The 25011-nt window shown below is 44.9% G+C and overlaps 1 protein-coding gene across 1 annotated transcript in view; it reads right to left on the bottom strand.

The window, feature by feature from the left end:
• Positions 1-1025: 1025 nt before the first annotated feature.
• The window catches only part of LOC119177900 (decapping and exoribonuclease protein), a 36005-nt gene continuing 12019 nt past the window's right edge, over positions 1026-25011 (bottom strand). Inside the window, exons 3-6 of the mRNA XM_075870804.1 lie at positions 17317-17545; positions 14963-15098; positions 13256-13341; positions 1026-1389 (exon numbers count right to left, since the gene is read on the bottom strand). Of these exons, the coding sequence (XP_075726919.1) occupies positions 1269-1389; positions 13256-13341; positions 14963-15098; positions 17317-17545 (572 nt within the window). The 3' untranslated portion in view covers positions 1026-1268. The remainder of the gene's footprint in view (positions 1390-13255; positions 13342-14962; positions 15099-17316; positions 17546-25011) is intronic.

The following is a 25011-nucleotide window of genomic DNA, read 5'->3' as shown; positions in this document are numbered from 1 at the left end:
AAATAGTCGCTTTTATGATGCACGATATGATGACACAAAAGAATAAATGGTGAACGAACACCTATGACGTGGCGATCAATCAACGATTTGTTTGTACTGTTACTTGACTTACACAGAATTTTGAGTAATTACTTATTGATCTTGGTAACCGTACTATATACTCCGCTCCCATAAATTTGAAGCTAGCAGCCTGTCTGATAAGTGCGACCCCTCTTGAAATACTTGTATTTTGTACCACTCTGATCAATTTTATGCGAGGAATTCATGAAAAGCTAGAAGTCACGTGCGCAATCAGGCTTGCATTTATGCGAGGAATATTGTCGGGAGATGAATGAAATCAAAGCAATGGTATAATCATGCCATGGCCCACCGGGGGCGTGCACCCCTGCTCCCTCCCCGTTTTTTTTTTGCCATCTGATAGAGAGCGGCAAATGCCAATTCAACCACATCTGCTTTCCTGCTCACCATTTCAGATGAAGTCATGTTTCCACCGACGAAAATGCTGCCTACGCCCCTGATTCAAAGCGAAAAATAACTAAGCCGCAGAACGACAGCTTAACTCCAACACAAAAGAGTCACAGAATGGCCAACTGACACTCTGTGTTCCATGTTATAGAGCAAAGGTCTCGGAAAAGTCATGGACAGCTTAACATGGGTGGATGTGGGCGACAGCCAAGACAGTGGTAAATTGTGGCTAACAGCTAACAGACTTGAGGTGCACACGGCACAGCATTGACTTTCCATGACGTGCGCGAAGTGATCTAACCGATTTCGAGCAACGTCTCTACATAGGGAACTGGTGATCGCGAACCCTTCATAGGTACCCAGTGCATGGAGTGTAACCATGAATATTGCGTCCTATAAACCATGTACCAAAGTGCTGTCGTGCTTTTATTTACCAGCATCGTATTTGGCTCTTCTTCTCCCTCCTGAAGCACCATTACTTGGAGTACAATGTTCACGTTCAGGTCATCGCTGCCGGTTGGTCTGCTCTCGCAGTAGAACAGTAGCAACACAACCCAACGTTAGGGTAGAAGTTGGATTTTTACTATACTTAAAATGATAAAATGAACGAAACTGTGAAAACATTATATACAGTTCACAAGTCCAATGATATAAAAGCAGTCCTACATCTGCTGAACTAACAGTAAAATCTATGCTCGATGATCACACCATATGAAACAGCTGGTCATTAATGAAATGAAAAGAGAAGACTCTCTACATGCACCGCTCGAGCTGCGAGGTGACGCTCAGCTGGTCTGCACACTTCAAACGCCTTCAAACAACTCTGGTAGGTCTCCCCAAGGCTTGCAGCCCTCTCCTGGGTTTGTAAGGCGGCTGCACACAATTTCTTTAGATCTTGGCTGGTATTCAAAGAGGTACACAGTCCTGGGAGTCGGAAAACATGAATATCAGTGAATCATTAAAAAACATATGGCAAGCATATAATATATAATATTACAACCAATAGTTTTATTATAGTGTTTTGAAGGAGGGCAAGTGCCACGTTTAGGCACGATATTGCATGATCTTTGAAACCGGCCTACACTTACCTAGTAAATGTGGATAACTTGTGAGCGAACCATATTCACTTTCACATTTTCTTTATATCTATCAATCCATCAATCTATCAATACATCAAACAATCAATCTATCAATCCATCAATCTATCAATCCATCAATCTATCAGTATCTATCTATCTATCTATCTATCTATCTATCTATCTATCTATCTATCTATCTATCTATCTATCTAGTCTAGCAGTCTGTCTAGTCTAGCAGTCTGTCTGTCAGTCTGTCTATCTAGCAGGCTAAGTTTTTTGGTCGTGGTCACTTTCTTCACTTCACAACACTAAATTAGCATAAGAGGACTTGATAGTGTGGTTAACACGATCTGCAGGCAATGAAATTAATAACGGCAATTCCGTGTCTTGTCCACCATGAAATACTTTTCACCAGCCACGTGCTGCACATGCCCGCTTAACGCGGCCGATGATGCGCGGGTATGCACCACAGCTGATTAACAGTCTATATCACCCTAGGATTTCGAAGTTTTAAACCAACAATGTAATGGAACCCGTGTCGAAGAAACTGAGCGCTGCAGTCAGCACTGCTTTCAACGGGTAATATCTTTTGAAAGCAACGAATAAAAAAAATTGTCAGCATATTCACGGAGTGAATGATGGAGAGTGGGGCGAAGCATTCGTCCGTCCATTCGTTCTTGCTTCCGTCCGTCCATGCGTCGGTCTGTGTGACCGTCCATGCGTCCATTCACCTGTCCGTGTGTGCATCTGTTCGTGCGTCCATCTCTGCGTTCGTCCATGCACCCGCCAGTGCGTCCATCCATGCATCTGCTTGTGTGTTCGTTCATCCATATATTCAACACTTGAAGTATCACCATCTCGCATCTTTTCATCATATATACTTCATATAGAAGCACCACCATCCAGCGGACATTCCGAGGACTAAACTAGACGTGGCACACGCACACTTTCTTACGGCTTGCGCTTCGGGTCTACTTCCCACCTTTAACAACCTCGAGTTCAAGGTATATAAAAGTTTACTGTATTCATGGCACTGCAGCCCAACGCTCGCTAAACCTTTCTAAAACCAAGGAAGTTACGCCCAGCGAGTATAACGTAGCAACCTTTTCCTGTCAGATAGTGCTCAATGTACATGTGTCAGATAGTGCTCAATGTCAGATAGTGCTAATGGGGATTGCAGCGTGCGCTTTAACTAAAAGCCGAATGCTCCTGTCTCTCATTCCATATTACCAGCCATTGGCATGTACATTGAGCACTATATTTTATTGCTCTACAGCGCACAGAAGAAATCTCCCACCAGCACCACCTTGCAGGTCAAAATGTTATACTTGTTACACACTAGAGCGGCTACGAGGAACAAACGGGTGCCGTTATAAGGAGCTTCACCCCTAAAATCATGGCTCCAGCGGCTATCGAAGACAGGCATTCTGCATGGCATTAACCTTTTCCGCCAGAGAAACACACGAGAGTAAAAGCTTGTTGATTCGGATTTCACGGGACCGGAAAAAGTGTCCGAATTAACCGAATGCCGAATTAGCAAATGAACAGGGAAAACAACATTTAAGATCAAGCTCCAGAAGCATATCTTTATTTGTTGAAGTATTTTGTAATTGTCGTCTGCGTTTTCGCACAGATTCCAGCTGACATCACAATTTTTCTTAACTGTTCCAAATGGCCAACAGCACGCAAAACTGTCGGGAGTGTTCAGGCAAGTGTCCTCTAATATTAACAGAGCCTCCGAGACTTCCCGTTAGGTGCGATGAGGTCGCGGCTGTATCTCCTCGCATGACTCTTCGTCGGAATCGTGGTCTTCATGGGCGCCCGTGACATCATTAATAATCTCTTGATCGGTCAGGAGACCACTCGTGGCGACACCATGATGAATCGCGATGTAGTCCTGAAAGGTCACATCTGTGGAAGGGCAGCATCGAAAGTCGGGCAGTCATCGTCGGTGGACTCGGCTGACACCTCCTCGATGCCATCGTCAGCTACTGCTGCATGCTCGGGCCTCACAAAACCGCTGTGCCAAAAACAGTTGGCGATGACTTGCGGCGGGGTGTTTTTCCACACGTGGGCCATAATGTGCACTGCGCCGAGTAAGCCCACTTGATACAACTTTACAGCTTCTGAGCATAGGATCATTCGCTCTAGCAGGTGCTTGCGGTACTTCGACTTCACGTAGTGAATAATACCCTGGTCCATCGGCTGAAGAGCAGACGTAGTGTTGGGCGGCAAAAAAACTACTTTGATGCTCTTCAGTTCACAACTGTACAGTTATGGGCACTGCAGTTGTCAACAACCATAATTATCTTGCGGTCCTTCGACGTGAAGTGCCGGTCCAACTGCTGCAGCCAGCCGCGAAAAATGTCCGATGTCATCCATGCCTTCCTATTCGCTGTGTACTCGACAGGAAGGCTTTTGACGTTCTTAAAACAACGTGGCTTAAGCGCCTTTCTGACGACAAGTAGTGGCAAGCGCTCCGTGCCAGTCATATTGGCGGCAAGAAGCACAGTTATCCTTTGCTTGCACTTCTTGCTACCAATGCATGCGTCCCCTTTGAAAGTCACCGTCTTGTCGAGCAGAGCTCTGAAAAATAGAGCAGTTTCATTTGCATTGAACACGTCACGTGGTTCATATGCGGCGATGTGCTCCAGCAGCTTCACATTTCTCCACTCGGTGGTCACACTTTCGTCAACACTGGCATTTTCGCCGCACACACTCCTGCAGACAAGTTCGTGTCTCTCTCGAAACCTCGCAAACCACCCTTCTGACGCTTTGAACGATTCAATGTTCATCATTGCAGCGTACTTCTCCCCTTGCGCCATGATGAGAGGTCCGCTCAAAGGCAGATGTGCGTTGCGACAGTCAGTAATCCACCGGAGCAAAGCTTCGAGCTGGGGATGAGCTACGGTTCGCAACGGCTTTCTAGAGGCATGAAACTGCTCGCTTTCGAAGGCTTGTCGAATCTGTTGTTCATTTTTCACGTACGTTCCCAACGTGCTCCGCTTCATGTTGTACTTGGTCATAACCTGCTGTCGCAATTCACCGTTCTTCAGTGCTTCCAAAATTTCCACTTTAGTCGCCAAGTTCTTCGCGTCGTAGTTCTGCCGCTTTTTAGGCGTTGCCATCACTGTAGCGCACGATGGTGGTGGCATGCAAATACGGTCACAATAGAAGAAAAAGAGAACTCCGCAAGAAGAGATGGTTCCGACACGACAACACAAGGGAAAATGGCGTCGGAGGCACTGAGTGGAGAAGAAAGAAGACGCCAACGTTCGGTGATGCTGCGATCGCTCCCACTAGTTGATGATGATGGCGATGCCACTCAGGTTTCGGTTTCACTCCAGTGGTGCCAGCGCTGCTTTATCACACTTTTGTGTAGCAGCAGCCGTCAGCATTTGTCCGAATTAAGCGGTGCGGAGCCGCATTCCCACGAAATAACGAAGGTTTGGTCCCATAGATTAACATGCACTTTGGCCGAGGCCAATAGATCCGTCCGAATTATTCAAATTTCCGAATTAACGGGTGTCGAATTAACAAGCTTTTACTGTAGTACTTCTATTTCAGAAAAAAGACCTTATAGAAGCATCACATCTGAACAACTGAGGTATCCGTATCGGTTATCTGCTTGCATATCCTTGTTACAAACACTGCCCATTGATGACTCCTCAAGCTATTTGCAGGGCCTATAGGCTGTCATGTCACCAAACAGATGTCAGGAGAACCTCCTAAAGGAGGGTTCACAGATGAAAAAGTGCATCCACTTTCTTGTTCAGATTTGCCATCACGATTTTTAATATGCATTGGAAAAATGAAGCGATGTGTTCTTGCACGTTTTATGCATCACTAAACAAACCAGCTTAACTCGTAACAAATTCTTCAAAACCTTTTTTAAGGCGACCATTTTTCATGAATATACGTGGTGAAGAATCATCAGCCAGTTACACCGCCAATTATGGCCTATAGCCTACACATTTCCCCACAACAAAGTTTTCTCCATCCACATAAGTTAATTATATGTTAATTGTCTGCTCTTTCAGTTATCTGTTGAAATTCATGCTGTTTAACTGTTACATAAAGTTGGTCAGCTTTGCTGCACAACTAGTTCACGACGACCGTAAATTGGTACTTTCAGTGTTACGCGAGGTAGCGACGTGCTATTTGATAATTGTAGCGCAATAGGGCCTACGTAGCAAATAGTATACTTTAAAACAAGACACTTCATTTCTTGTTACAAAGCACTGTTATTAATTGTGTGAGCGGCTATTCAGTTGTTCAGGACCGTTTTCGCTTCATCCTAATCGTGAATTGCAACAAGGTAAATGCTGCATGGCGATTTTAATGCTGTCCTCAGCATTCCTGCCTCGTATCGCGCTAGAATGTCTGAAAGCATTCCACATTATTTTGGAATCATTCTACAGGCTTGAGCGTGCAAACGTGCACAGATTAGTTTATTCTCGAAAAAATGCAGCCACCAGCGATATGTCTACATCGCTCAATGCCACGTGTGTACGTGGCATCCAGCGACCTACACAATTTGCCACAAATAGGTTTTATCGACAACAGACGCTCTGTGCGCCGATATGAGTGCACTACGATGTGCATTGCGTGTTGTATTTTGTTTCAGTTTTCTGGCTAAATGTTTGGCCAAACAAAAATTTTCACCTTCAAGACGTCGATCGCTGCCTTCACCGACGTCACGACTGCAAGACTATACTAAACTTTAAGGACTGATAAAATCGGCGTATACCCACGTTAGTAGACCCGGCTGCATACTTTTCTCTGTGGCTCTTTTATCTACATTGTCTTTCATTACTAATGTATCTTTCACATCCAGAGAAGCGCTACCCCACTTTTAGATAGCTGCTTTTTTTTTGTTTGTTCATTCCTAATGGCTGCATGGCCGCACACTCTAAGCGGTTTTCTTGTAGTTTGAGCCTGTCTGCACCACACAAAGATATTTTTCCACAGTTTTGAGGGCGAAGTATTCTAGAAAAATTTTCTCTCTTTGAAAACATGGTGAAGTGGACAATTCGATGGCCTTTAAAAGAGGCAATAATTTACTTTGTCTTTATCTGTGATATTGAAAACAATCCTCTTGATGAAGGCGATTTCTCACTGCTCACACCAGCCTGTGAAAACACCGACAAAGACAGCAACGATAAAAATTACATACCCAGAAATTGGGGACATCGCTTTTAGTTCACCGGACTTAAGGGGGAAGGCTACCATCGGATACCAACTTTTTTGTTTATTGAGATATCTTAATGAAATTTTAAGGATAGACTTAAAGCAAAAACATTAGAAGAACTACAAAATTTCATCAAGTTATGTTCACTGGTTTTCAAGTTACAGCAGAATATCAGGGTAGTGCACATGGTTCTCTTATTCCAGGCCTGAAGAATTTCCAAAAGGTGCTGGAACTGTGAAGTTAACTATGATGATTCCCAGATTGATACTCCAGGGGGTAACAGAGCCCTTTTTTTGAATTTCCTTGCTGAAAAGTTTTAGCAGACCATCAAACTTTGTGTTCGTGATTAAGATATTATCAATCAAATTTTGATTAAATATAATAAATAACACACGATATATTGAAAAAATGGGCTTGTCACTACCTCAGAAATTTATTCATGTACATAATAAAAAAAGACTTATGGAAATCCAATGAGTGGTTCCAGAGATATGGCTGGAATAAGCAGCCTCATTAGCCAAAAAAGTCATTTTGAGAAAACGACGTTTGAAAGTTTTGAGCACATAGGCAGTTCTAAAATGAACCTGCAGCATAACTGGAGGTGTCCTTTGGCACTCTCTTTCTTTGCCGCCTTTACATCTTCTCTAGGGATCGCTTCTTAGCCTTTTTCAAGCGCAAAGAATCTTTCTCGGCTGCCCGTTGAATGGCCAGGTGGCCAGGTGTTAGCCCCACTGATGAAGCTAGCTCTTGGGTGGCCCTGTAGCAGCCAGCATTGTATCTTAGCACTGCATCATGCAGTGCTGTCTCCACAGCAATCAGTGACGCATGCTGCTCTTTGGGCATGAGGGACCACAGCACAGAGTGAAAGGACTCTGATGCATTCTGCGTCTTTGCTCCAAGGCAGCGTTGCAGAAGAGAAGCCTGTGAGAGCCTCTCATAAATGGGTAGAAGTGCATCTGCAACATAGCGTGGCAGCTTGTACGAATGCTTCGGAGGTGGAACACCGGTAATCTTGCTGGCATTGTGACGACACCAGGAGTCTGCACCCTTTGGGCACAAGTCGTGGTGCGGCTCCTCATCCGTCGACGTCACATGGTGGTACGACGCCATCACTGCCCGCCGCATTGCAGCCACATCGGAATTGTTCCGTAGGGCCCAGCCATAATAATCTGTCAACTTGTCGATGAGGGCCTTTGTCAGCCTGCCCTTCCCTCCCAAAGCCTTGTCACTTTTCTGCACAAGGTTGCGAAGTGCAGTCCCCATTCTCTTCGGAACGTGGTTCAGGCAAGGAAGCGAGCTTCATAGCTCGCTTCCTTGCACCGATTGATTGTAGCGTCTTCTTTTTCGTTGGGCGCATCAAGAGTGAACACAACAACGGTCTCGTATAGACGGTTGAAAATCGTCTCGTAAAGACGGTTGAAAATCGTTTCGAAGACAGTTGAAACGTGGAGAGTATGCGAACGGCTGCAACGATACACGGAAGTGAGCGGAACACAAAGACGCCGGACGGAGGAGCAGCAGACGAGCGGCCACATCGGCCGCATTATGCGCAAGAGCGCTACGTCATCGCGCGCAGCAGCCAATGGCAGTCGCGGGCTCCCCCGCGTCCTTGGGGAGCGTGCGCTTTGCCCAATCCCAGCTGCGCGCCTCAGCCGCGGGAAACTTGAAAGCTCTCGCGAGCCCTCCAATCATGAACGGCTTGCTCCTCTCCTGCGCTGCCGCCGGCGACGCAGGTGGCGGGGAAAGAAAGAGCAAGAATTCACAAACAAAACAACACCAAAATGGCGGCGCTTTGTCGAGCGGTCGAGAAACTGCGATCACGCCAAGTTGGGGTATTTTGAGCGCTCGCGCGCCGCTCGAGGGCCGCCGCGGCATTTTCTAAACTTCATTTCAAATGGTTTCGCGACGAATTAGACGTTGATATTTACTGAAAAGGTAGTTTATGACACATACTGCCCGAATATGTGGTTTGCCAAAAATCGACTTTTTCGCGATTTTTCGGTTTTCAAAGGCCGCGTCCCCCCTTAACACCATGTGGCATACAGACCTTGAACTTTCAAAACTGGCACGATAACATATGCTGGGCAGCAGACAATGTGGCTAAACATTTAAAAAAAAGCAGTTTGATGTCGACTATCGTGACTAAGAGCGAACCGTGATCGCTGACGAACGGTCGGTTGGTTGCTGGATTGTAAATGAAGTGTTTTTTTTTTTTTTACTGAATTCGTGCGCACAAATCACTTGGCGGTGCTTGGAAAACTCTCATTTTGAAAGGGAGTACTACCCTTGTTGTCATCGGTTTCAATATAGTATTTCTTCTTGTTGTATAGTCGGCGGCACAGGTTCCTCAAAGAATGTTGGACGTCTTTTTGTTACCTGTTTCTGTATTCTGCAAAAGCTAATTTCATAAAAATATCAGCCTATTCGATGACGATGACTTTTTGAGAATATGCATAAACAAGCCTCAGTTTGCTTTTTTTTTTTTATTGATATGATATATAAGGAGATGTTAGTTTGCTAATATTTGTTAGCGTCACATACCAAGTATTTTTTGTGTGTGTGTGTGTGATATAGTGTGAAGGCAACTTGCCCTGCCATATTCTCTGCCAGTGTTAATCTTCTTGATAGCTCAAAACAAAGCAGAAAGAAAGGCCGAAATATTAAAAGGGATGATGACACCAAATTTCGAGGCTATCTCAAGCCTGTTGTGGGTTTTTTCTGTATGCAAGGATTCTCTACACCAATAGTCAGCCCAACAATCATGTAGAATATATTTTAAGTGACTTCTAAAAGTGCAGCTGGATGCTCACTCCCTCGATTTAGGCTTATCACTTGTGCAGCAACACTGATGTTTCAGAATAGGAGAAGCTACGGCAGTTGTCGTGACCACACACCAGATTTGTAGTGACGTGAGTACCCTCCGCCATCTACGAAACGCATTTTATGAACAAGGAGAGAACTAGCATGCCTGCAGTTACGAGTGTGCTGGCGTTTCAGAAGACATTATGAGCGTCCGTCAAGGACACTGGGTGCTCTCGAAGAGACAACGCGTCGTTCAGAGAAACTGCACGCATCCAACAGCGGGGCTGTCTCATCCTCTATCAGCATCTCGGCGCCCTTAAAAGGCCAGCGCATCGAGCGTCGGGCGGCTTCCTCGTCCACCTTCTGTACATTTGTTGTAAGTATAAACGCTTTGTTTCCTTCTTGCTGCCTTTTGCCTTGTCACTGCATCGATGCTACTGCAGCTGGCCATGGCGACTGTCAGCACGTTTGTTTTGCTGGCGCTTGTTGTGGCACGTGTGTATGACAGAAGACGGAACTCAACACGATGTGCGTCACAACATTGTGCGCTCATGTGACCAAGCCACGTATGCATCGATATCACCGCCCAAATCAGCTCTGCGAAACCGAAAGCGAAAATGGTCCACATAAGTCGAGCAATATTAAATTATTTAGCGAAAATACACAAATTTTGATGAGTGTATCATGCTTCTTGGAGCTGAAGGAAATGCTGACAGCAAAAAACATGCATGCCCCAAATTTGGTGGCACCACTCCTTTAAGAATCTAAATTGCTTTATTATCTTCCAAATATGAGCATTTTAAGTAAAATGTTTTAACTTAAATAATGTGTTTTTTGTTTCTAGAGCACATAACAAACGCCATACAAAATAGTGTATTTCATTACGTGCATACCATGCTATACAGCTCGTTTTGCTCTTTTTGCTAACTGTTTGTGGAAATGTAATGAAACCAATTATATTCATTTCATTGTGACCATAATGCGCTACGGTTCGCTGCGACCGAATATGCGACCTTCGGCTGGGCAGATTTAACGGTTACAGTCCTCGAGTACTGACCCGAAAGCCATGTCTTCGACCCCGACCGCGGAGGTCCTATTTCGACAGAGACAAAATGATGGAAGCGCGTATATATACTGTACGACTTCAGTGCATGTTAAAGAGCACCAGATGAATGAAATTCACGGAGCCCTACATAATGGCATCCCTCATAATCATATCGTGGTTTTGGGGCGTGAAACCTCGGATGACATTTGGATGTACACAACCAGTAAACCACACCTCTTTGTTTCAATGGCTATGCAGTCTGCAAATTGATTGATATATGGGGTTTAACGTCTCAAAACTACCATATGATCATAAGAGATGCCGTAGTAGAGGGCTCTGGAAATATCGATGCAGTCTGCACAGTGGCATCAGGCCTTGGTTCGAGACCCGGCTATTTCGGCCACTTTAATTTAAAATGAAGAATGTGCATAAGGAAGTTTGAAGATATATCGCTCGGCAGGTTTCCATGCTACTACTACTGTAGTTGTTTTTTGGGGCGCTTTGCTCAAGAACAGCATGGTGATATTTTTATATGCGGTAATGTTTCTTAAAAGGTACCTTGTAAGACCTATTGACGAGATAGTGTTAAAGAGCTTGTTTCGCATAAATTCACGTGTCGTCATCGTTGGTTGTGAGTGAAAAATCATCTTGTGCATGAGCGAAAATTCGAGAAAGATGCAAATAAAATATAAAGGCATTGAAAAACCGATGGTGGATCGAACCTAGACTGTTTGCATGGTAAGTGGGTGTTCTACCACACTGTCTCGCATCCGCATCTTAACATATTGTCTGCTTGAAAACCCACGCGTGCTGTGCTTCGCAATACAGTAAGAAATATTGCAGTGATAAGTCGTGATACAAGAATACATTGCTATTGGGCGCCAGAACATGTGAATAAAACGCACACCTGGCTAATCCCACGATCTATTCACCCGTATCGCTGGACCCAATGAAAGTTTATTCATTCACTCACTAGCTCAGAACATATGATTATCATGATGAATTTATAGTTTAAATCCTGTCACCTACTACAAAAGGCACATACGTTACCGTGCCTATTCCATTGAGGCCATGTAGTGGGTGGATAGCTTGTTGGAAAAGATTTCATACACTAACTGTTTGAAACACGCATCAGGGACAGAATATCGCTATGTCACAAACGACTCCAATTTTCGGATTATCTGCGGGCCCCATCTTCCAAAGAAAGGCGCTTTTGTGTTCGGGAGACGACATCCGGCGACTAACGACCCAGCGTGGCGCCGGCTCGTCTTCCCTGCACCTGTACCGAAAGGGGCACCGGCGGTCTAAAAAAGGAAAATTACCCCCAGATGAGACGGGGTCACGTGTACGCCCCTGAAGAGGTTTGGACTGCATCGGAATAGGCAGTTGACGTACAGCCAGCAACAAGTGCGGTCGTCGGTGTCGCGACTCTCGCGTGGGCGACGAGCATGGAGCGACCCGCGCAACGTATTGAGACGGCTGCAATTCCGGGCACCCTCGTCGTCTACCAAGCCGGCGAGATCGTCAGCGGCACCCGTCAACTCCCCTACGTGCACCAAGAGCTGGCCTGGTCCATATGGAACTTTTTATTGTGACTTTTTTTTTAAACTGTTAAATTATTTTAACCAGCCTTTTTTTTATTATTTGTAGTTGTGTGCGCTGCGACGCACGTAGAAATTCAAAAGCGCGACCAATGATCAATTCTGTAATCATTTCCTTGTAACCCTCTTTTGGTTTCCATCTTGTTGTTATTTTATTAATGTTCCGCATATTTGTCTTTAGCCTATATCTTTTGTAGCGTTTTTAGCCCATTTTGTTATGTAGCTGTTGTTTCTATCGTGCGATCAGTTTTCCTCCTTTGTTACTTTTTGTAATCTCCTGCCTTTACCCCTGTTTTAATTGAATGCTTGTTTATGTGTAATCAAACTCTGTGTCTGCTCAATGAGTGCGTCGGTCAGGCCCACACATCACCACACGTGCAACCCCGCACGGTTCGACCAACCTGCAAATAAATTTGAAATGTGCCACTTCGAGGCCTTTTGGCGTCGCAGGCCGAAGCGTAAAGTGAAGCCTGCGAGCCTTGCCGCACGTCGATGTTGGATCGGCGGGGCCTCACCCGAAGTGTGTGACACGCTATCACGTTATACTTTTGAATGTGAAGCTTAAGCATCCCCTAACTTTTTTTTATTGCTTGCTTGACGAGCTAAGGTGAGTTTTTAAAGCAGCCACTGATTGTGGCCTAATTATAAATGCTCTTTACGTACAAGATGTGTGTGCCTCGCAACTGCTAAAGCCGGTGAGCCATAGCTATGCTACAGTTTATAAAAGTGCAGCATAGCAACATAAAGCAGGCAGCGGGCACCATGCCCCGCCTAAGCCTAACACCGCTGAATAAAGCTAATGTCTGCATAAGAGAAGTTATCTATCTTCATCCAAAGGCTGGTTGTAATTGCTCAGCAGTGCGTTCGCAAAAGTAAGGACCCGAGGCTACAATTCACACTACGAAAAGAAGTTGAAGACACGTGCAACTTTTGTACATAGATTTAGCTATTTGCAACTTTGTTGAAGGTGCAAGTTTCTGGCATCAAATAAAATATTTCAATGATATAACCAGCACGAAAATGCCAAAAAAGTAGGCCTAATCGTAAAAGCACAGCAGGAATTTTTACTGACCTCCCGTCGTCCACCTCTAGGTGATCTTTGATGAACGAAAGGACATGATCACAAAATCGCCAGCATACGCCTTCCGACCACATTCCCTGTAATGAAGCGAACACAACAATTATTCAGAAGTAGCACTGGTAGTACAAATAGCAGATGTAGTGCAAAAACGAATTACGGCTAAACAGATTAACTTCAACGTATTTCCCATCTATAATGGTGGCTTCCACGATCCATCAATATGGCAGATTGTGGGAATAAATGGTGGCATACGCTGTATGTTATAGAAAGCGTCGCTGTCTGTCAATAACAGGATGATGCTGAAGTTCTAATATTTGATACCACAAGTTTATTCAACATAGTTACAACTAGGTCAGGAAGCTAAAAGAGCTTTCCTCGTCGTTATTCGAACGGGTGCCTACCTACTAAAAAAAAAGAAAGAGAAGCTGACGTAGAAAGTATTACCACAACAAAAAAGAAAAGAGTTCATATAAAAAGGAAGCTTTCTGACTGCAGTATAGCACCACCTCCCGATGACTAGCCATGCTCTTCACCACTTCGCCATCAAGAATTGCTAGCCAATGCACAGACCAGCCAATGAACATACGTACAATGTGGCCACAGCTTTATACGTCAAGTACTCAAGACAGATGCTATGCTTCTTTCTAACTAAAAACCTGGTGAATACCACGTGGCTTGGGGATCACAGTCATGCAAAGCAGTCAACGAATAGCAGACTACATACGTTCTTTGCGCTTTTGTTATACATTTCTCTCTGAGCCAAGTGGATCGATGTATCTGATAATTTACAAGTTGTACTCATATAGTGGATAGTCCGGCACGACGAGTACAATGGCGAAAAAAGAGATAGTTCATGGTCCGAGCTAACGTCAGCAATCGTGTTATATAAGAGACATCAGTTTCAATGCAAAGAAGTGCATGTCACTTCACGATTATGTGCACGGCATAAGTAGCGGTCATGGCCGTATTCGAACAATGCTTGACTATAGCTTGAGTCCGAAGTAGCACTGCCTATAAAAGAGAAACTCCGGCTTCATAAACATTTAATGTAAAACACGTGTTCTGACAATCGCTTGATGAGTCTTATGAGCCTTTTGTACAAAATGCAGGTGAGAGAAGTTCACTAACCTCAGGCTGACGCCACCCAAAAATAAAATTCCAGAGAATTTTGAGACTTCAAGCTGTGCTACACTAACACTTTAAGCTTATGCATCACTTCATGAGCTCTTTTTTGCTTGGTTACTTCTTGCCAGACGTGACATAAGGTACATCTACGTTGATGTAGGAATAACAGCAACAAATAACAGCCACAAACTTTGAAATTCTTTGAGCGCTGTCAAGGGTTCTACACTCGACAACCACTCATGTACAAATTTCTGTGTTTTCCCGCTCCTAAAGGGGATTCTTCATGTGTTTTCTTAAGCACAGCCTCACCTAGCAAGAGTTAAAGTACTCAGTTATGCACGTTATATGCTCGAAAAACAAGGATATGGCTATTGGGCATGCCACGTAGTGGGGATTCTGAATTATTTCTGACCATCTGTCATTGTATATGCCAAACATAAAAAAGAAGACCAGTCTTCACAAATATGGTTGCCTCGTTCTTCGTTACATTCCTTGTCGTAACAACTTTCCCCTCTGACTTCAGTGTTGAGTGCGCAGCAATGCAGTAGCTTACATCAAAGAAGCACAACTTACCTCAGCCATTTCTGGCATGCTGTTGACGTCGATGTCTTCAATGCGGACCAGTCTCCCGCCGCAGTTGCGGAAGCCACAAAGCGCCCGCGAGACCCCAGCCAAGCGACACTGGGCCCACCACGCCAGCAACTTGTATCTGCATAGACATCGAGCAGAGATGCCCAATGGGAAGATCTAAATTTTAATGCATCGTTAATATATTCGTAATTTTTTTTGCAGACAAAGTTTCTTCATGGGAATGAATTGTTTCGGGTCAATGAAGGGTCACCCGTATTCACCCGTAAGCGTGCAGTATGCTCAAAGCCGCGCTACGCCAAACACGTAGGCTTTTTGTCGACAAGACGTAGGCTTTTTGTCGGCGATAATATGTGCTGGGGCGCCTTTCGGTGGTCACTACATCGGTTTCGTTCTCTATCGACAATTGTCAGAAAAGGCAACGCCACATGCAATCGCACTGAAGTCAGAATAATTGATCAGCAATTTCCGCGCTTTGCAACAGAGCAATTGTTCGCAAATGCAGCAGTGCATGTGTACAAGATGGATGCTTGCTGTAACAGTACTTTCGGTTCCCAAACCATTTTGTGGAACAGGCGATGGCACAAATCAGACAAAAAAAGACCCTTTCCGAGCAGTATGGTTCAGTAATTTTCAGGGGGGGCACGTTTCCCACCACTATGTAGGGCGCGATAGCGAAATAGTATCTCGTGCGCGTCGCATTAATTACTTGCCTCGGTGCATCTCTCAACCGTGCCACAAAAAAACCAACGAACCTATGGCTGTTTCAAACTATCATAAAAAGCCTTCTGAAAGTAGGGTTGTGCAAAGCCCCAATTCTTCCTTTTTCAAATAACCAAAGAGCCCACCACACCAGTTGCCGGTGCTGCCATATACTCACAGGTGCGTGCCGCGCTGTATTGTTTTGAGGCATGCGCCTTTCAGCACGTGCAATGTCCCTCCGTCACGAAAAGAGACAGGCGCAGTGCTGTCTGGGTAACATAGTGGGTGTGAAATGCAGCATGTTGAATTTTGCGCCACTCGCGCCTGGCGTCAACTATAAAGTTCTCACGGTTTTCTAACGTATAGCGTCGCTGTGCGCAGTGTGCAAGCGCGTCAACGTTGGAGTATATTGGGCCCTTCATGATGCACTCGCGGCCGTTTTGCTAGCTCCACATATATCGAATTCAGTGCTACGTGACGTCAATGGAGGACGAAGCTATATGATTGGTGCAAACATAATAATTATGACACGCATGTCATGTAGGAACATAACAACATACCTCGTTCATAGAGTGCTCGCAGCCGCTTCGCTAGCTCCACATATAATAAATTAGGTATCACGTGACGTGAATAGATGACAAAGGTAAAGGACACATTCAAACATAATAATCATGACATGGAAGTCATGTAGGACATCATTTACCTCCGCCTCGTAACGTTGTGCTGATTTTAAATTGAGATATCAAACTTTCTCAATCCTACTTCTCATATCATTGATTCCCTACGTACGTGCGATTTTTTCCAGTGTTTTTTTTTTCCGAAGCAGCTTCAAACAATGGCACAGTAGAACATTTGCTTGCCACGCAGAAGGCCTGGAGCTCAGGGGTCTTAAAACACGTAGCACGCAAATGCTTCGCATGCGGCCCGCAGCTTGCCAAGGTGTGAAGTGTTTGAACTTTGCTAAATAGTGCTCGCGTAATTCGCTTGCCAATCATGATGAATAACATTTTGTTAAGGTAAGCTACATAGACGGGACTGCTGTCAAAGTTATTTCTTCTGCAAGTCACCACTTCATAGCATCACCATGATTTCCAACAATACTATAGAACGAAATCTATTTGCTTCTGAATGGGGGTCCAGATCTCAGTAATTAAGGATATCAACTACGATATGTTTCATGAATCCTGACTTGAAATTTCCTCAAGAAGTGATCCATGTATGAGGTGGAAAATACGAAAAACACATTCTTGCCAAATAACGGCTTTCGGTGTATTAAAACGGAGGACCGTGAGCAAGTTAATAGCTGAACATATATTTGCTACGTAGGCACCGACACATGACTTAGGAATTAAAAGGAAGACTGCGTGTGTCTACTCTTACAGTCCTCCGTCTGGGTGATGCTGCCGACACTGCAAAAGCTATACACTTTAGAAGACACGTTGTGCAACCCTCCCCATTTTCCCTATTCAACCTTCCCTATTCAGTCACGCCTGCAGGAATAAATTTCGTGACGGGTCCCGCCAGCTGAGATGAGTTTGAGACCCCTGCATCAGCTGTTCAGAAGTTTGCTGCGTTAGTGCTTACCCGATCAAAAGCGGTCGTTTTCACGCATTACCTTCATTGTGGCAGATACCCACCTTCTGAACGTGTCAGACCATGCGTCCAGGGAGTCAACTTTGAAGCGAGTTAACTTGAACTCCACGTAGCCAGCCGTGGATCCCGGCTCGGATTCGACGGATGGGTCCACCGCTTTCACATGGGCAGCAAGAACGATAGAGTGTGATCCCAGTTTGCTGCGGAGGACAACGTTGTAAGACTCCTTTTTTGCGATCTCCTCGTCGTCATCAGCTGCAGCTTCTGGTTTCTCTGCGTTCCAAGTACATGTAGATATGGCTGAATGCAAAGTTGCATTCGTTTACTGGAATTTTAGCGACAGGCTTTACAGGAATGGTTTGTTACATTATAGAATAGGCCACAGCCCCTTCCTGTAACAAACACTGCAAGCACAAAGAGTGAGAAAGTGGTAAACCACACCAGACAGACCAGAACATTAGCTAAGTTCCGCATACATGTAAAAGATACTGAAGGCGCCAACAGAGTGACGCAAGCAATATAAAATGCACAAAGAAGTTATATTAGAGAAGCAATAAATATTCGCGAACCTATTATTTTTAAGACGAAAACCCTAAATGCCTATGTTCCAAAGTCAACTGCGCTTCAAAACAAACCTTCAAAAGCGAGTTAGCATGCAATCAGCATGTCGATGCGCCACGAGTAGTGTACCTTCATTTTCTTCGCCTTAATGACAAGTGTAATAAAAATGGGCAGGCTTTCGCCTGCCCATTTTACTCTGATAGCAATTATATGGACAATATTGGCTGGTTTTTGCATTTGCCACCACCATTGCCATCATTCACCATATATGTATACGTATCTAAGTATATGAAAACCCAGGAAAGAAAAGAAATAGGTAGATCCCATGTACAGTGGAAATCGACAGAGAATAAGAATAAGGATGAAAGAAATGCAGGGAGGTTAACCACGGCTGAACCTGGTAGGCTACCTTGCACTGGGAAGGGGGTAAGAGAAACAAATGTTAGAGAGAGAGAACAGTAGTATGTGCTTGACTTCACAGACAGCAGGTTACACCCGTGTCTTAATCAAATGAGCACATTCGTAGCATTAACTTGTATGTGCGGTTCCATGCACCTGAAATCTTGCCGATGGTGAAGCCATCCATAATGGTGCCGCTTGCGTCCTCAAGCAGCTGACCTGAAGGCTTGCGAAAACTGGAGTGATGGTGTCAAGCAGTTGCAACACGCTTCGAGCAGTCGGTGTCTGCAGCTTGCTCAGCAGCACGCGCACAGCACTGACCAGGATGGTGACCATGCCAATAACTTGTCCTTCTTCCATTAAGTTATGAGGTACTGATGAAGTTTCCCTCACCGTCGAAGTCTGATGCCTCAGGTGCATGTATCTTTGGTAGTTCGGGCCAAGTGTCACCTGCATTGCTGTTACAGGCACCACTGTCCTTTGAGATGGCTATGTTGGGACTGGGCAGTAACAATGAAGTGTCAGCTCCATGGCTAGCAGAAGCGCCTTCGTTCTTAGAAGCGACAGCGCTTGGCCTGAGTGGGAGAGGTGGAGGTAGTATTAGACATGCTTCGCGAAACGACGAGGTTTTGGAAGTTTTGGAGCAGCGTCGGCAACGAGACTTTCGTCGCATAATGGATGTAGCTGCTTCTCGGTGTGAGATGTCATCTCTAGCCATTTTTTTCAGTATTGTTAGCTCCCTTAAAATAAATACACAGCCCTTCAAAGAGGCATCAAGTGGCCTATTGTAACTGAAGTATCATGGCCTGGACGTGTCCTTGTTGTGGTGCCCACTGCATCCGGAACAGACGGTAGTTTGTGCACACACCACTTACTTGACCTAACTTCATGCACATCTACTCACTTCGGTACAAAAGGCTGAACTACATGTCAAAAGTGGCCCACTTTTATATGTGATGGAAGTGATTCGTCCTTACATGTAATTCTTACGCATCGTGATGCTCTGATACAGTATATACTTGAAATGATGGCATCTTCCGAAGCTGGCTTAATCAAGACTGGCAGGTCCAAGTTGGTAATTGTGGTATCGGGGTTCCGGTTCCGTTTTGGGAACCTGTTGTTTGTCCCACTAGAGGGCGTTGTACATATGTATATACATTCGGTTCGGACTGTCACGGTAGATGGACGTGTTTTTTTAGCGCTCCCGATCGACTGTGCCGATTAGTCGTTTTGCATGTTTTGAGCTTGTCTTTATAATTATAGGGCAGCAGTTAAAATCCCTGTAGCACTTACTTTATCGTACGGCTTTTTCGGGGGTCAGTCACCAGGTATTAATTAGTTTGTGCGTGTGTGTGTGTGTGTGTGTTTGATTTTTGTTTTTTTGTTGTTTTTCTTTTTCTTTTCCCATCCCGTGGCGGAGGTGCACGCACATTGAACACGCAAATTTTTGTAGTAGAGCTTAAACTTCCCTTTTTTTGTAGGGCAGGGCTCAAGTTTCGTAATTATCGAGTGAGACAAGTCATAGGGACAATTGGTGTCGGAAAGACATGGTTAAAGAGACTGTGAAGTGTTCAGGATATGGGGTTGGTTTGAAAGTGGACACAAGTGTAGAAGCGGAAGTAGAAGCGGAAGTAGAAGCGGAAGTAGAAGCGGAAGTAGAAGCGGAAGTAGAAGCGGAAGTAGAAGCGGAAGGACAAGAGGCTGACACGAAGTGTAGGCAATGTGAGGTCGGAGAAAAAATGGAGAAAATGATGGTTACCCACAGTGTCTGCTGATGAGAATCACCGAGATCGCGACTGTGTTAGCGACAGAGCAAGGGAAAATGAGGGCAATGGGAGAACGGCTGAAGTCCGTTGAGGAAGCACTAGCCAAGGTGAACAGAGGAGCGGCCTAGGGAAAGAACAGTAGGGAACCGGCAACCACAACGGAGGAGAAGAAAGAACTAGCAAGTTTCGAAAAAACTGGTTCAGCCGGCTGAATTGTCGCAAGGCCCAGCTTCAGCAAAGTAGTGGTGGGGCTGGGAGGTGACAAAGCAGCTGGCGTCACAGGTGCAAGTAACCCCCAGGTGCAGGACACTCCAGCTGAAAAGTCACAGCATGTGATAATCGCCGGGGACTCGAATTTAAATCGATGCACAGAAGCCATCAAAGAGAGAGTAAGAGGTGACAAGAGGGTTGCAGTAGGGGCGTTCCCAGGTCGCAAGCTGGAAGAAGTCATAAGGCAAGCAAGAGCAAAACTCAAAACTACAGCTGATAGACGAAACCTCGTGATAATTTCAGGCAGTTTAAACGATGTCTTAAAAGAAGATACAGCAGGACTAGCAACTACACTGGCAAAAGGGTCGATAACATGCGCACTTCTCAGGTACAGGTAGCAATATGCACGATACCTGAGGTACCGGTGCGTGATAGCAACCTGCAAAGAGCGGTTGTCAACGCAAACCAAGAGATATTGCGGATGAATCGAGAGAAAGGCTTTGAGGTGGTGGAAATAAACAGAGAGGTGCATAGGTGGGGTGGTTTTCAACGAGACAGAATTCATTTCAAAGGGTGGCTAGGTCATGAGGTGGGTTGGCGACTTGCAGGACGCGCAGTAGCTTTTTTAGGGGGCAAGCGGGCCCTTCGGGGTGCAGGATAGCTAGTAACGAAGAAAACAACCAGGGAGACTCTCTGACAGGTGGTATGGACAGATACGATTCCAAAGTGGCACCAGTATCTAAGATAGGTAGAGTCCGGGACAGAAATAAACGTAGCCACGAGCGCCGAGCCAAGTCAGACATAGGGTACATTAACATGCAGGGTGGTAGGAACAGGCCGAAGTGGGAAGAGATTGAAGAACAGCTAAGGAAGGAGAGGCCGATAGTATACGGTTTTGTAGAAACACGCCTCAGGGACATAGAACAACCTCCTAACAATGTGGACTACGCGTGGGAATATTGTTATAGAACAGAAAGCAGCAGAAAGGGGGTGGTATAGGGGCATTCATTCATAAAAGTACAGACTGGCAAAGGGTCAAGCAGGAGTGCAAGGAACATTTATGGCTAAAGGGGAAAGTGGCAGGGCAAATGACACTCCTTGGTTTCGTGTACTTCTGGACGGTAGCAAAGGCCAGAGAGGAAAACCAGGCGATGGTAGAGCGTATATCAAAGGACATTCAGGAGTTAGGAAGAGAGTGCGAAAAAATTATACTAAGGAGATATGAATGCACACATAGAAGATATAGATGGGTATACCGACCCGACAGGCAAGATGATCATGGATATGTGTGAAAGGCTTGATTTGATCATTTGCAACAGTGCCGAGAAGTGGGAAGCGCAAATAACATGGGAGGTAGGAAGGCTGCAGTCGACGATAGATTACACACTGACGTCACATAGGATGTATGATAAGCTCAGGAGAGGCACATAGATAAAGGTGGCTCCAGAAGTCTGGGTAGTGATTACAAACGTATCAAGCTAAGTTTTGGAAGAGCAGTGAAAGTGGGAAATAGACAAGATGAGCAACTACAGGAAAATTTTTATTCAGAAAGGCAAATTGAAATAGCCACTAAACAAAGTGAGAAAGTAATCACTGAGGATAATAAAACAGTGTGGACATACACGAATCTAATTAGATTGTTTGAGCTAGAGCTTGCTAAGCCACGTGACAAGTCACCCCGGAAAAAAAGACACAAACCCTAAAGTTGGTGGGATGAGGAAGTTAAGAGAGCCATTGCAAAACGTCAGGCAGCTTCTAGGGAACACAGACATGCTAAGCAGCGGGGTGAATCGACAGATGATGTTCAAAAAAAAAAAGGTAAATCTTTCTAAGCTGTAGAAGGGATGCATCCCTTCTGATCAATGAAAAGATAAGAAGAAAAGGAGCTCAGTGGCTGGCAGAAGTACATAAAAAAGATAGAAAGACAGCTGCAAAATTTTGGAATCATCTAAACTCCCTGAAATGAGACGAGCTTAGAGCAGAGGTTTATAACTACAGCTCAAGGTGCTAGGCTAGAAGGGCACGAAGCTATTGAATATATAAGAACAAGGGTGGCAGAAAAACTTCAACAAAAAAGTCCTCTATGCACCACAATAGACAAGGATGAATCAAGTGGCACAATGGCTCCATTTTCACAAAAGTGGGAAAGGGCTGAGAAAAGGGTTCCTAGTAGTACATCAACAGGCCCAGATGGCATTCCAATTATGATGATAAAGACATTAGGTCCGAAGTCTAAGCAGGCTTTGAGAGAGGCAGTGAGCAAAATAATAATCGATGGAGAAGTTCCCGATGGATGGAAACTTAGCAGGATGAGCATGATATATAAAGGAAAGGGGGACAAAGCAGACATAAACAACTACCGTCCTATAACAGTGACATCAGTGGTCTACAGGCTGGCGATGCAGATTATGAAGGAAAGACTGCAGGCATGGATAGAGGATGAGGGGTTACTGGGGGAACTGCAGAATGGGTTTCGGAAACACAGGAGGTTGGAAAAGAACCAGTTCTCACTGAAGCAGTGTATCGAAATAGCAAAAAAAAGGAACACAGGCCCCTGTGGATAGCATTTTTGGATATTAAGGGAGCGTACGATAGCGTGGTTCAAGAGGGAATGCGGGGAATACTGAACACACTAGGCGTGGAAAATGCAGTCACTAATCTTTTAAAGGATATCTATAAATGTAACAAGGTAATTATAAAGTGGAAAAAACAGGCATCAAAGCCTGCAGAGGTAAAACGGGGGCTGAGGCAGGGGTGTCCTCTGTCACCCTTGTTATTCATGATGTACCTACAAGGATTAGAGGCCAAATTAGAGGAAAGTAGACTGAGCTTCAACCTCTCTTTCATCAAACAAGGAAAACTCATTAAGCAGGCACTACCAGCATTCATGTTCACAGATGATATAATACTAATGGCCGACAACAAGGAAGATTAGCAGAGATTAGTGGACATCTGCGGTAATGAGGGAGATAGGTTAGATTTCAGATTCTGTAAGGAAAACTCAGCAGTCGTCATTATTAATGACAATGAAGGTAGTGAGCTTATAATACAGGATGTCACGCTAGAGATAACAGATAAATACAAATATCTGAGCATATGCATAAGCAATGGGGCCGAGTACCTAAGGGAACACGAAATAACGTGTTAACTAAAGGTAACAGGAATGCAGCGGTAATGAAAAACAGGGCACTGTGGAATTACAATAGGTATGATGTTGTGAGAGGAATATGGAAAGGGGTCATGGTTCCTGGTCTGACGTTCGGCAATGCGGTCTTGTGCATGAGATCAGAAGTTCTAGTAAGATTAGAAATTAAGCAACGTGAAATAAGTAGGCTTGCCTTAGGAGTTCCCAGGAATACATGAAATCAGGGAGTACAAGGTGAAATGGAATGGACATCATTTGAGGGCAGGGAAACTAGCAGCAAAATAAAATTTGAGAAAGGATTGAGATAAATGTGGGAGGAACGTTGGGCTAGGAAGGATTTCAGCTACTTGTACATGAAGAATGTCAATACAAAATGGAGGAAGCAAACCAGGAAATTGACTGGTAAATACTTAGAAAACAGCAGGGGACCAAACCAAAAAAAACTATTGGTTAAGAAGAAGGTGAAGGAAGCTGAGACCGATATGTGAAGAATCGGCATGATTAAAAAGTCTGCGCTAGAGATCTATCGAACATTTAATCAGGAAATTGACAAGGACAGGGTCTATGATAATACTCGGGGTAGTTCTCTACTGTTAGAGGCCAGGACGGGAGTATTGCAGGACATATCGGGCCAAATACGAAGGGGTAGACACGGTATGCAGTGCATGCAGAGAGGAGGAGGAAACTGCTGAACACTTGATAATGTTCTGTAAAGGGCTTCACCTTATAGTTCAGGATGATGGCGCAGAGTTTTCCAAAGCACTGGGGTTTACGGACAGGGAGGGCAAAATAGACTTTAAGCGGGAAGAATTAACTAGAAGGAGGTTATCTGATTGGTGGCTAAAGTCAAGGCACGAGTGAAAATGAAACCCTTCACTGCAAAGTACGAATCCTCAACCTAACTATTTAAGGGGAAAAATATATCTAGTTTTTGTTTCATTGAGTATTACGGCTTGGTGGCACGAGCCACCGCTTGATGTAAAGGGTACAGCCATATCCATCATATAATATCACGCTTGTGTACAGAAAAGGAGTTCCTGCTTGGCTACCGGCTGCTGCATACTTCTTGATGGCAGGCACTTTGGTGCCGTGGCCTGTATTCTCCATGCGTCGTGCCCGCCGCACGATACTACATTTTAGCAACAAGGATGAGATCCGCGTGCATCTGGCCGAAGGTGGGCATATGACCATTTGCTACTTGTGCTTCCATGTTCAACACTCTTGATACAGCCCACCGATACTCCATTTCTGTGAATTACTAATTCGTGACCACGGAGACCATACATACTGGGCTACGTGTGTGACTTGGTCCTCCAGTGTGGCTACCTTCCTCCACAGGGATGTACGCTGCGATACGTCCGCCCATGTTCCTGCTGTGCCAGGGTAGGCCTCCTATTTCATAATGACAGTGTCATCCAGTTCTTCAAGTTTACATCCATATCGCTGCCAGGGACGCCACGTCGGAATGCAAGAAGGTGTGCTATATAACGCGCTGGGGCGTTTGAGGTTTGAACTTTTACCTGCTTGCTGTGGAGAATGAACCGATTTTGGCAGTAGACTATGAAAGCTCAGCGGGTGCCGTACAAGTTGCGTATGCTGCAACGTTCCAATAGTTGGACGCGATTTTTGACGAGCGAGAGGATCTGATGTGCCTGCGT

The sequence above is a fragment of the Rhipicephalus microplus genome, chromosome 1, assembly GCF_043290135.1.
Source record: "Rhipicephalus microplus isolate Deutch F79 chromosome 1, USDA_Rmic, whole genome shotgun sequence".
Lineage (NCBI taxonomy): Eukaryota > Metazoa > Arthropoda > Arachnida > Ixodida > Ixodidae > Rhipicephalus > Rhipicephalus microplus.
The sequence above is the reverse complement of the archived record's forward strand: the minus strand, read 5'-3'. Positions and strand labels throughout refer to the sequence as shown.